Source organism: Protopterus annectens, chromosome 2.part0 (assembly GCF_019279795.1).
Source record: "Protopterus annectens isolate FY-2018-M chromosome 2.part0, PAN1.0, whole genome shotgun sequence".
Lineage (NCBI taxonomy): Eukaryota > Metazoa > Chordata > Ceratodontiformes > Protopteridae > Protopterus > Protopterus annectens.
The window spans coordinates 1,393,566,603-1,393,580,940 of record NC_056728.1 but is presented as its reverse complement, the minus strand read 5'-3'; the positions used below and the strand labels follow the sequence as shown (position 1 = coordinate 1,393,580,940).

At 37.4% G+C, this 14,338-nt stretch overlaps 1 protein-coding gene across 1 annotated transcript in view; it reads left to right on the top strand.

Annotated features, from left to right (window-relative positions):
* ELMOD2 (ELMO domain containing 2) overlaps positions 1-14,338 on the top strand; it is a 909,722-nt gene that overhangs the window by 830,745 nt on the left and 64,639 nt on the right. Inside the window, 1 exon segment of the mRNA XM_044061619.1 lies at positions 10,337-10,470. Within this exon segment, the coding sequence (XP_043917554.1) occupies positions 10,337-10,470 (134 nt within the window).

Here is a 14,338-nt window from a genome sequence, read left to right as displayed (position 1 = left end):
ATCTGGATCTCCTCTTTCAGTATCTTTTTCAATTCATAATCTAAATACTGAGTGCAAGCCGATGTTATGGAGTCCCTCTTATCCACAAGGGACCTCATGGAAGGATCAGTGAGCCCCCTGTGGATTTGGGGATGCCAATAAACACCAGAATCCTGGGGGTAATGATGTTTAAGTAGTTGTACAAAGTAATCTCAATTATTTTCTCTAGGAAAATATCAGTTAATTGACCATACATTTTCTTATATGTTCCATTTAGCTCATTGAGAGAAACCTCTTTCTAGTTGTCAGTTTCGAGAATATCTTTCATCTTTTCATTATACATAACAGACTCCATAAGAACTACCCCACCCCCCTTGTCTGGTTTCATGATCCTAACACTCTTTTTGTAGTTGACCCAATGTCTTCTGCTCCTCCAGGTTGAGGTTCATAACACCAGTAGTTGACCTATTTTTATATTTGTGCAAGTTATATAAATCTAATTTGCACAATTTGTCATACATTACAAGCTTCAGATGCAAGGGGATATTGAAAGTGGAGCTTATATGGAAAGTGTTGTGACTATTGTGATGTGTGTTATTTTCATGTAATAACGTTAAATTTGAATTTCTCAAGTATAACTTAAGATCAGTAATAGTATCTGTAATGTTAAAGCCTCTGGATGGTACAAATGTCATACCTTTGGCTAATAAGTCAGCTGATTCATCAGTATGCAATTTTTAGTAATTATATACTGCAAAGTCTTTTTGTAGGTTAAAAACAACAGTACATTCATTGCTATTGGTCACATTTCCTAAGGCAACATCACTTTCAAATTGCTTTAAGTGATTATGTACTACAGAGTCTTTTTGTTGGTTAAAAACAACAGTATCTTCATTGCTATTAATTCCATTTTCTGAAGCAACGTCAATTTCAGAATGCTCATAATTAACGCTACTATCAGCTGTATCAATGACACTTGTAATGTCCATAAAGTTGTTTATGATCTCCAGTTTTTGCTCTTGGGTCTCACCCCTTGAAATCCCAAAAGAAACAACAAAAAGACTTTGCAGTATATAATTACTCAAAATTGCATATTGATGAAACAATAGCTGACTTATTAGCCCAAAGGTATGACATTTGTACCATCCAGAGGCTTTACCGTTGCAGATACTATTATTGATCTTAAGTTATACTTGAGAAAGTTAAATTTAACGTTATTATATCAAAATAACACACATCACAATAATCATAACACCTTCCATATAAGCTCTACTTTCAATCCCCCCTTGCATCCGAAGCTTGTAATGTATGAAATATTGTGCAAATTAGATTTATATAACTTGCACAAATATAAAAATAGTTCAACTGCTGGTGTTATGAACCTCAACCTGGAGGAGCAGAAGATCTTGGGCCAACTACAAAAAGAAAGTGTTAGGATCATGAAACCAGACAAGGGGGTGGGTTAGTTGTTATGGAGTCTGTTATGTATAATGAAAAGATGAAAGATATTCTCGAAGCTGACAACTACAAAGAGGTTTCTCTCAATGAGTTAAATGGAGCATATAAGAAAATTTATGGTCAATTAACTGATATTTTCCTAGAGAAAAGAATTGAGATTACTTTGTACAACTACATAAACATCATTACCCCCAGGATTCTGTTGTTTTTTGGCATCCTCAAAATCCACAAGGGGCTCACTAATCCTCCCACAAGGCCCGTTGTGGATGTGAGGGACTCCATAACATCTGCCTGTGCTCAGTATTTAGATTATGAATTGAAAAATATACTGAAAGAGGAGATCCAGATATGTAAGGACACATGGCCATTTTTAGAACATATCAATAGCACAGAATATGACGTTAATGACAAATTAGTAACTATTGACATTAGAGACCTGTACACGGTCATTCCACAGAACATTGGGTTATATTGGGTCAATGAGCAGTTATTGGAATACAAAATAGGCCATGACAAATTTAACTTTATTTTGGAACTTTTGGAGATAGTTTTAACCAACAATTTTGTCTCTTTTAATAACAAATATTACTTGCAAACAACTGGTATTGCCATTTGTTTAGCCTGTGGAGGAGCGTATGCTAACACTGTCATGGCATACTGGGAGAGACAATTTGTGTTCCAATCTGCCTACTACTCCCACATTAAAATATACCACAGGTTTTAAGATGACAGTCTAATATGGAAAGGACCTTTAAATATTTTGGAACAATTTTTAGAATATATTAACACCATGACTACTTTCCTACAATTCACCTGGGTAGTGAATTATAATTATATGGACTGTTTGGATGTTCGTCTCTTTAAGGATGAGATCCATGAGAGGTACGCAACTGCAATTTATAAAAAAAAACCTACTCTAACTCATTTTTGCACTACAGCAGCTCACATCCAAAACATCAAAAAAGATCAGTTGTTCAAAGGACAGCTAGTAAGAGCTGCTCGTATTGTTCCCAGAAAAGAGAATTTCATAGCAGAATGTATTCATTTAAAGTCGATGTTTGTAAAAAGAGCATACCCGGTAGATTTATTAAATTAATTAACAGAAGAGGTAACTAGAAAGAGGGAAAATGGCCATTTTTAAACCTGTTATTAAATATTTCAGTGTGTGACCCTCAATGTTCCAATGTGACTTTGTCAGAACGAGTAAATAATACAATAGCGGATGTGCAATATGGCCAAAACATCCAGAAAAAAGGCAGCACTGTCTTTTTGAGATCACTGACTATTCCGCATAGTCACGATTCTTATAATTTGAGGTGGATTTTTGAGAAAAACTGGGATATTCTGATGGAAGATTTGAGCATCAGAACCCACTTAGGCGATAAACCTGTTATAACATACAGGAAACGTAAGAATTTGAAGGATTTGCTAAAAAATAGACTATGCCCCAGCCTACATGCCCAGCATGGCATGTATAAATGTGGATCATGCAATTAGTATCATAGAGTTAAAACAGGAGATAAATTTATTGTGAAAAACTTTAAATATCATATTAAGGGGAAATACAATTGTAATTCAAAGGCAATAGTATACCTGGCTAGCTGTGACCTATGTTCAGTGTTTTATATAGGGAAAAAAAAAAACGAAAGAAAATTCAGTAATAGAATTTATGAACATGAATGAGTATGTCATTAAAGAAGAGAAATTTGAACAATGCTCTAGCTAGACATATTCATGACAATGTTGAGCATATTTTTAAGTTTATGGCAGTAGATCATGTGGACATTAATGAAAAAACAGCATGGGGAGCTTATTTGGAATTTAAAGAACTAAAATGGCAAATCCGCATACAAGTAGATAGGTGGGTGGGTATCAATGAAAGAACTTCAGTTACTCCGGTACTGAAGTTGAAGGGCCTTGAAAGAAATAAAATTGTAAAGGAGAAATAATATGAAACGCGTATCTTCATTTTTTAATCTGCTGTACACCCTAGTAGAATTACAGTTTAGTTTTGAAAAGGTGTATATATGCAGTGCTAAAAGTATCTTAAGTGACTTTCTTTTATTTTTCATTTATTGCAATGTATGTTGTTAATTTGATGTATCACTTTATCGAACAGGTACTTGTTATTTTAGATGGACATACTATATATGGAGAATCTTAGGCATGGCAATTAAGGAGTTCATTTTACTTATCAGATGTAGAGCATTATTATTTAAGTGTGTGATGCATAGCAGTTTGTTGTCTGAAGACGTTTATACTGTCTAAATGAAAGCACTAACGTTTGACTTGTGATACGTTTTTGTTTCATTATTAAAACTCATTCCTTCAGTTTTGGCAAATTCTGTTTGTTTGTTTTGCTTTGAGAACAAAAGCACAGCCTGTGTTTTTTCCTAAATTCTAAATAAAGCCAGACCAGGGTGGGCCCAAATGACTGGGTCATAGGGAAGGATGAGTATGTAGCCCATTCTTTCCAGCTTACACTTGGATGAACTGCTGGGTCATAATTCTTGTTCCTTCTCAGCTGAGGGTTTGACCAAGGGGGTAGGAGTAGGTCTTCTCTTAATGTGGCTTACACTGACCAGTCCGCAGTTTCTGATTGGTTCCTGCTGAAGGTAAACAGCAGGCAAGAGGTGGTACAGTGTTAAAGGGGGAGAAAGTAAAATAAGATATCAAGACACTGTCCATGTGATGGGAGGACCCTGGAAGTACAGCAAACCTTCCACTAGCCCAAAATGGAGAAGGTTGAAATGATAGGATAACTAATTGCCAAAAGATACTAAAAGCCCAAACGCCACCAAAAATTGGGACAAAGTAAAAGGTCTCAGATAATTAATGTTAATCATCCTTATCCTTATCATAAGTTCTATCTACTGGGGGGGCCTGGGTGTACACACCAAATCCAAACCATATTTTAATCAATACTGGAAACAGGTAAATCATTAGGATACTTATAGGATTTAACAACAACAAAACAAATAAAAGCATAAAATATAAATAAAAACAAAAGTGAAAATGCCGAGACAACATGTCAAAATCCCTACAAAAAAAAGAGTGAAAAAAATTGCCTGATCCATAGTCTAAACCCATCTTTACCTTAAAACTGATTGATCAGGGTGACCAACAACCCAAATCCTTGTTGCTGGGTGGGGGAAGTAAAGGTGGGTTTTATTGAAATTTTTTGTGGTCGAGCTTGTGGAAATTCAAGATGGGAAGTAGTGATTCCGCAGTGTTACGTCCTGGAGATTTTCTAACTTGTATTCTGATTTGTCTGCTGAGTTCCCTTTTCTCAAGTTGGTCGTTGATGTTACCATTGAGAGGAGTGTCTGGTCACATGATGTATAAAAGTATAGAAAAATCACATGAATAAGGTCAGATAAGGTCAGATGACAATTAAGTCACATGATATAAAAAGTAAGAAAATCACGTAATACAATAAAAATACAATAAAGTACAGTACATGTTAAAGTACAATACATATAACTATTTGGAGCTGATAAAAAACAATAATTATTAATGTACTTTCATTTAAAGTTCTCTTAAGTATGGTTTTATGCTAATAAACCCATTCAGGCCAGGAGGGCTGTGTGCTTTGAAATGCAGTATCCATTTCAGTTTGATGCTTAATGTCACCACATATTGACTTAAAAACTATATGTAAGATCATAGATTTAAAACTGTGTGTGAGGTCAGTTTCAAGAATATGTTTACTAAGTGTGTTAGTTGAAATATGTGTCCTGGTATCCAACAGGTGGTTACATATGCTTTCCTTTAATCTTTGATTCGATTTACCCACATAATATGATGGACATTGAGTACATTTGGCTAAATATACAATGTTAGAGCTGTTTCAATTCCCATAGGATCTGAGAAAAAATTCCTTGCTTGTCTGTGTATATATAATTGCAGTAAACACAATTATACCATTTATACATCCCACATGTTTTTTTACTGTGGAACATGTACACAATCTTTGGCTGTTCTTTATAAAATGGCTTATTCTTCAAATTATTGCTCCTTCTGTAACTAAACAATGGTCTCTCATTCAATACTGTGTCTAATTCTGGAACGTCTTTAAGTAAGGGCCACTGTTTTTTTTTAAAAAATATGCTGTACTGCAATGGTGTTCCTATTGTATGTCAGAGCGCATCTAAAAGTATTACTACTCTGAGTTCCATCTTTCACTAAAGATGAATGTGCCCGGAAAGACTACTACTACTACTACTATAAGACACTCATTGTCGCATGCAAAGGACTGTTTAGTTTAGCATTGTCTGACAAGCCTCACCAGTACATTCAGTCCCTCAGATTAGTCTTTTGTGGTTTCTCCAGTTCCTCTGATGGCCAGTGTCCCAGATTACCCACTAAGAATAGTCTGAATCCTTTCAGTGTCCCAAAAGCTCTCTATCAGAAAGATTTACAAAGGTAAAGGGATAGAGTTATTATTTTTGTTTTTAGTAGGCTACTCAACAGGAAATCGATCTGTTTTACACCTTCCATTCCTTGCATTCTCCATTACCTGACTTAATTGTTTGATAAAGGTTCCAGCTTCTAAACCAGAAGATTACACTTAGCAGCTATTTCAGACTTTCATCAAAGGTTTGGTTCTACTTCCTTGACTTCTCAAAAGGTTTGGAAAGCAATTTTACAGGATATCTTTCTGCTGAGACCACCAGTTAGAGATTCTTTTCCTCCTTGGGAATTCCGTTTCATTTTGGAAATGCTCACTTGCTCTTCTTTCAAGGCTTTGGCAAATCTTAAATTTCTTTTTTTTGGTGACCCCCTTTCTAGTAGCAATAACCTTGGCAAGGGGAGTCTGAGATTTACAGGCTCTTTCATGCTGTCCTCTGTATCTAGTCTTTCTTACAGATAGATCATCCAGCCTTCATGCCCAAGGTAGTCTCAGAACTTAATGTTAATCAGTCTGTCAGCATACCATTCCTCTTTCCTCAGTTCTCCAACAAAGTTGAATACAAATTGCATTGCTTGACTGTTCACAGGCAACTAAGATTCTCTGTGTACAGAACAAAAGACTCGAAAAGTTTATTGTTGTTTTCATTTCCTTTGTCTCTAGCTGAATGGTCACAAAATATCTAAGTCATATAGTCCATGTGGTTTTCAGACTGCATTGCCTGCTGTAATGTTTCCAATAACAAGACAATTCCAGGTAAACCTAAAGCCAATTCATCTATAGCTATGCCTTTAGGTTTTTTCAGAAACACTTCAGTGGATGACATTTGTGCTGCTGTGACATGGGCTTCATTGCCCAATTTTGCAGGACTCTATAAACTGGAGGCAGTCTGAAGTCCACCATTGTGTGTGGTATACTGCCATGATGTCACTCAAAATATTTAGCTGGGGAAGTTGTTCTGTTTGAAGTGTACGGACTGGATCAGGTAAGGCATGAAACTCCTGCTCCAAGTCCATACATCCCTCCTTCCCTTTTCCATATCATCACCTTAGTGTTCCATGTAGGCTTTGTCGACTTCTCTAGTGGCTTTGCTAGGATGGTATCCCTTATGGAGCCTTTTGTTGCAGAGTTGTAACTGTTCAGCAGACTCAGTCTGTAAGAGAGAGAGAAGCAAAGAGCATTCTGGGAGTTAGGATAGGTACTGGAGCTTTTGAAAAAGTGATGCCAGAGTCTATACCATTTGTGGTGACCAGTCCTTTTGTTGGAAGTGTAAAGACCCGTAGTGTAAGGATCTGTGATTATGGTAAGTACATAAAGTTTATTTTTTTGAACATGCATTACGCAGACTTCCTGCAGTTAATTATTTAAATTAGTTTGGGCACATGCTTTCCAATTAAAGTTCCAGCCAAACATTGCATGCACCAAGACTGCAATGTCTTGGACATACCCGATAATAGAATCCCATACCTAAGTTCATCACCATCTCTTTGCATGGATAGAAATAAACATATTGGTTATTACCTGTATTCAAGGTCTACTGTATATACTTGTCAAATATAAAGAGAAAAAAATATGAAATATTCTCACAAAGTAGCTAGATTTGCAATCAGCTTCTTTACAGTTTAACTTAACCATATAGTGCATGGAGCACTATGATTATGCTCCAATACTGGGAAAAAGATAAACTTGTTAAGTGCTTCCCTAGTGCAAGACACGATCATAACAACATTTGGGGTGATTAACAAAACTTTTGCTATACACCCTAAGAGCTTTTACCATCCATTTTCATACTAAGGACATTGCCAGCTGGCAAGATCGGTGACAGAAGGTAAAACAACATTTAAAATGTGTTGGAACTTCTCTGCTGCACTTTTAAGCAGAAAGTGTAGTAGAACTTAGTGTCTAACCACTTTTGAAAAATGTTTTACCTTCTGCCAGAGGGCATTGCACTTATACTTGGTCCAGCTATCACCTGTCTCTGATTTTGTAGAACATCCCTGATTTTGCCTTATATTTTGCCTTCTCCCATGTAAAAAAAAATTGATTTTCCAGTAAATCACTGCTGATAGCAGTCAAGTCAGTCAGTAATGCTTCTTATTAGTGTTTCATATTCTAATTGCTTGGAAAATGTATCTTGTTCTCTTAACTTTTTAAGTGAATTAGAGGATATTTAAAAACTGTCCATGAGTTTGATTCTTTGTTCCCCCATTATTTTTGTATTTGTCCAGAGTTCTTATTTAAAGACGTTAACAGGAATGCTACTGTCTGTTTGACAGGGCTAAGTGCTTTACCAGCTTTCAAAGCCACTAAAACACTTTACACGTGTACAGTTTCTATTTTTTTAAGATAGTGTATGGAGCAGGTAAAGCTCCATGCACTGCAAAGAATTATAATCAAGTCTCTGTATGTAACCCTTATTCTGTGTCCCCGACATACATGACAAGAAATTCACCTGTAGAGCTTTGTAGCAAGGTGAATTTCTTGGCATCCACATCAAGAACATGTAATAAATAGGTTATGGTCAAAGACTTAATCTTAATCTTCTCTATTTTAGTATGTAATACAGTCATGCATAACCAAAGCCAGTAATGTATGTCTGCAACCATTTAGGATCATGTCCACATGATGTGATAAGTCTTATTATTATTACTGGAGGAAAAAAAGAAAAAGATGGCATCATCATTACATTTGTGTTGTGTTGCTAATCTTTGTTTCCTGATTCAGCTTGCTGAACTGCAGACTTACATGCACACCCATGAAGATCAACTCATTATGGACTCTTGTTGTGCAAATGTCCCACCCTAAAATAATGTAGTCCCAAATTTAATATTTGATTAAACCCAAATCATCATGCCACATTCCCTGCATGTGTGTGTGTGTGTGTGTGTGTGTGTGTGTGTGTGTGTGTGTGTGTGTGTGTGTGTGGATAAGAATTACCTACAGCAACTTGTCAAACCTGAAAAACTGCCAGCACAGCTAAGCAAACATATCAGCAGTTGTGTGCAAGACCGTGGTACAGTGCAGTTTAGGAAATTTGCAGAGGTGGTATATATATTTAGCAGGGTGATGGGTGACTGTGCTCCAAGATGGGAAAGTCCAGGAGCCCACCCCCCCCCCTGCAGAAAACGGGGTTTGTTCCTTTTTTCTGTTTTGTTTGTTTTTTGATCAGCTTCTGATGATCGGCAAGTTGTGCTTGATCAGTTACTGTTTCAGAGGATGTCATGACTTGTCGGACATCCATGTATATATATAAATATGTGTGTGTGTGTGTGTGTGTGTGTGTGTGTGTGTGTATGTATTTGCACACACGTAAAACCAACATGTAAGAGCACAGTGTAAAGAAAATAATTTTGGGTTTGAAGCTTTGCCACATGCTTGCTGCTTTCTAGAAGTGCAAAGAGATGCCACCATTAAAGTATTGTAAGACTTACCATTTAGTATTTTGTTCCTTATCAACTAGGAGGAGCAGAAGCCGCACAATTTTATACAGTGTACTTCATGGAAAAATGATTACAGTTGAGTAATGTTTCTTTAAGGCTTCTGGTAGAATTATTTAAACCACACTTCTTTAGCACCTTTAAACTTTGGTGTGTTTTTTTTTCATACCATTTTGTCAAATGGTATTTGTCAGCTTTCTTTTGGTCAAATGTGCTTAGAGATCAGTATACCGTGGTGAAAGGAAGATTCTCCTTTTTCCCACTGTTATGTGATCTTAGAGTTGATATACGTAAGTAGCAGGAGGTACAGGAAGATTTGCCCCTCCAAAAAAAAAAAAAAGTTTTCCTTTTTTTTCTTTATTGTATTTCAAACAAGTATTGATTCAGTGATTTTTTTTTTCAATGGTTTCTGTCCAGTGTTTTGTAGTTCAGCTTAACAAATTAGAGCCAGACTGTGTATTGTAACCATCTTGGTTAACTATGTCATCCTGAACACTTCTTTTTAAGTATATAGTGAGTTGTTCTGTCCCTATTTTCTGGTTTCAAAGCTTTCTTCCAGCTCATAAGCGTTAATCTTTTACATGTGTGGCAAATTTTAAAATGGGTTTTGTTAACCTTATGATGGCAGGCTTTTTTTATTTTGGGGTTTTGTTCAGTCACAAAGTTCAAATTCTAGCACTTTTTTGTATTCCTTTAGTCATATAAGTTCATCATAAATAAAAAAGGGAGTAGTACTTGACATAATGTTACATAATTTCCTGCCCAGTGTTCCCATTTACTGGGTATACTGGCTTGTTACATGTCATATAGACATGAGATGCAAATCTTTTGGTAACAGTCCAGCATTATGTGATGTTCAGTTATTTAAGAACTCCAGGTAGTTCTGTAGCAATTTTTGAGATATCACCATTTCTTATGTTTGACTATTCTGTGTTTCTAATTGCTATATTTATGTAGCTTAATTTGTGTGTATGTTTACTTACTAATATTTTATATACATTGATAGCATTGTGTGTTAAGCAATGGATATTATCTTGTTTTCTTGTTGCAGATATTCTTATGCCATTGTTGGAATAAATTTAACTGAAATGGCTTACAGTTTGCTAAAAAGTGGAGCACTGAAGTTCCATATGTACAACGTGGTTCAAGGAATTCCTCATTTAGAACATTTCTGTCAATTTTACTGTGAGTAGTACTTCTGAGTATTTTCATATTTACTCTAGATAGCTGAGAAAAAATGTATCCATGCTGAATAGAATTAAAATGATCACTTAGACATTAAAAATACTACTGATTGTTAGCTTCAGTATGCCTAGTGGATTAGGGCGTGTTGACTATACCATTTAACATTCTGCATGCTTTTAATGTTCATGCTAACCTTGTTTTTTTTTTGGGCGGGGGGGTTAGAAAAATTAGGAGGAAATGTGCCTTGTAAAACTTCACAAAGAACCAAATCAAAGCAAAGCACTTCCAGACCCAGTAGACAAATGTGACTCTCTTGTAGTTGCAAATTTGCAACTACAGAAGAGTCGCATCTGTCTACTGTGTCTGCGAGTGCTTTGCTTTGATTTGGTTGTTTTTTTTTATTACTTTTATTTGACTGTCTGTGTTGCAAAGGGAAAACTGTATTGCTGTTTTTGCTGAATTAACTGACATCCTGTCAGATCACATTTCTTAATGAAGTTAACTGTGCAGAGTTTGCTGCAATAACTGAGACTTTCCAGTGTAGCTTGAAAGCAGGATGATGTATTATACATGTTTGCTAAAGACTGAGCGTTAACCTATGTTGTACTTCTGATTTTGTGCTGATATACAAGTCAAAAATCAAATTAAGTGCATTATTTTGCCTAAGCTTGTTGTACTGAAATTACACATTAGCATTACAGTAAACCTAGTTAGTCTTTTATAAGACTAATTCAAGTCTTTGAATTAGAATGGCATTTGTGAAATAAATTATTTCAGATTGCAAATATAAGTAAATTGTAGAGAGGCAGATCTCACAACTCCAAAAGCCGTATTCTCATTATTAAAAGTTGTACTTGACGTCAGAAGAGCTGTCCATATGTCAGATATATACGTGCTAAAAGAAAAATTATTGAAAGTATCAATGCAAAAGAAAAAGATGTCTGAAATAACTCTTAAGGAATTTTGTAAATTGGTCTAAATATGGCAAGGTATAGAATTCCAGAGTTGGGGAGCAATGCAAGAATAAAGAATTTCTCTTTGACTACTCTAAATGAAATACTGGAATAAACAACAGTGAATAGCACTACAAGTTTAACACTTTTCCTACTTTCAGAACAGAGTTTTGTGTCATTCTTTGAATGTTGATGCCTTAAATATTTACTTGCTGAGAATATTAATGATTATAACCTTGATCAAAGAAATACAGATGATTCATAAACCAAGTAATTCTTTAATATAGGATGTGTCAAGAGGTCTATATTATTCCAGTGAAAATGCATATGTGCGACTACATAAAATTCGACACAATACACGAAAGCTGGAAATCGCGAAATAGAATATTTTCATGAGAAAAAATTTCACACAGTCGTTCGCAAAAAAAACTAAATTAAAATCATAAATGGGTGGGGGGTGTGCCCCCACACCCCCTCCCCCAACTAAATATACCAAATCTGAGATCGCACTATAGCAACAGAAAGGGCAACTCCAGGTAGTTGGCCAACTACCTCCTTGTCCTATGATAAATGCATCAAAACACTCAAATGCATTTCAATGTATTTGTGTTGCTCATTCTGCATTCGCATAAAGCAACTTTGCTGGGGTAATGTAGACCCGTGTCAGTTTATGAGAAGCAAAATGTGTTAAGCAGTCTGTTGGTAGCTAACATATCTCTCAACTTTCATTCCTCCTGAAATGTATGATTTTGTGGCACAACATGCAATGATTGTATTAAAGAAGTAGTGCTTCACATTATAATTCCAAACATTTTAATCCTCAGAATTTGCTTGCTAATGCAAATAGCATCAGCATTTTGACTTCCTAACTGAATTGTGTAGCTGTTTAAAAAGCCTCACTAATTTGGAATCTTTGTCCCTAGTTAGCTTTGGTATTATCCCTGATTCTTATATTAACAGTCGGGGAACTGTAGAAACTAATGCAGACTGTTTGGTGGAGTAGTCAAATGGAAGTTTTTATTCAAGATAATGCATATGGGCTGCTACCCACACTTGCGAGCAAAACTTCTCCCTGAGAGGCAGCCAAAAGTGCATTTTCACTCTAGCTAGACCACATTTTAACTGGCCATTGGAGAAAAAACATTCTGTAGACTAGACATAGCACTTTGCAACAACCTACCAACTGGCATTGAAAACCATGAAACCCTTAGAGTCCTTCTAGAAAACACTTAAGGAATACCTGATGTCCTTCAAGGATGCATCTGCAGTCCTTACATATGGGTTGTCCTGCCTCAGGCAGCCCTTCGGTCGGCCGGATTCCAAAGTCTGGGTCCGGCGTCGGCTGATGTCGCCCCTTCCCCGACGTCAGAGCGCCAGGGGTATAAAAGTGTCAGCCGACACCATCTTCCTCAGTCTTTCTTGCTGCGTGGTGCCCGAAGCAGAAGCAGTTCGCAAGTGCCGGTCGACCAGCTCCTGTAACTTCAGCTACCGAAGACTTCAAAAAGCTAAGTACCCCGTTGGAGACTCTTTCTTGCCTCAGCCGATGTCAGATCAAACGCTTAAAGTTAATAATTGCTTGACTTGTGGGAAACAAATACCTCTTAAGGATTTCCATTCCCACTGCCTCCCCTGCCTAGGCCCAGACCACGACGTCTTGGCCTGTACTGCCTGTGCCTCCTTTAATTGACGCACTCTTAGGCGTCGGTCGGAGTTTGCAGAGGAATTTTTTGGGGCTAGTTTCTCTTATAAAATGCCGTCGGAGGCTCCATCTTCACATTTAACCAAGAGTGTCTCGGTCTCAGCTGAAACCGAGTCCTTGGTTCTTCCGTCCGTAGAAACCAATCAACCAACAGCCTCGGTCCCGGAGGCTTTTTCTGAGTCGGTTACAGAATTACCCTCGGAAACCGGTGTTCAGGAACCTACCGACACCATTCCCCTAGACAAAACTACTCCAGCACGTGGGGCAGCCAGGCCCCCTGCATCCATGTCCATAAAAGCTTTCACTAGGGCTAAAGCTGCTAAGCAACAAAAAACTCTGCCTCCCAAGTCTACTTCTCAGGGATCCACTACAGGTTCTCAGATACTAAGTTTGGCTGAGGACCTTATTTCCTTAATTAGGGGCTCTCAGCCTCATCCAGACAGGGGCTCTCAACCCCCACTAGACAAAAGGCCCAGGGTTGAGTCTGCTGAACCTCAGTCCTCTGATGAGGCCTCTGATGGCTCTGCTCTATCAGACTACCAGGAGGAGGCCTTCACGGCCTATGAGGATTCTGATGCAGAGGAATCTATTCCCTCTGCCTCCCCTCCTGAAGAGCTGTCCTTTGGGGAGACCCTTCACTCCATGAGAGAGCATTTCCAATGGCAGGGCCAGGAATTCTCCGATTCCAGGAAGAGATTAAGGACTTTTCTTCATTTACCTCAGCATAGACCTTTGGCTATTCCTCCTGTTTTAACTGTCATTGATGATGTGTATTCTGAGTCTAGCACTACCCCTGACTCCCTTCCTCTGGCTCCTGTTAAACCCGATAGGTACTACAGGGTCCCGGACTCACATCTTTTCCTTTACAAGGCCCATTCTGCTGACCCAGAAACTATTTCCCAGGGTCCTAAAGGGGTTGCAGCTGCCACTACTAAAAATCCACTCCCCTCTGAAAGGGAGTCCAGGGCTTTAGAGAGATGGGGTAAAAAAGTGTACACTTCTTCCACTCTGTCTATGAGGGCTTTAAATTGTCAATTTCATATGATACAGTACCAAGAGTATTTGTTAGATGAATTGCAGGAAAAGCTGTCTTCACCTGAACCCCTAGATCGTAAGTCACTTCAGGATCTGGTACATAATTCACAACAGGTTAGCAACCATTTCTTGCAGTGTGATTATGATGCATTGGAAGCTTCATGTAGGTCAGCAATGACAG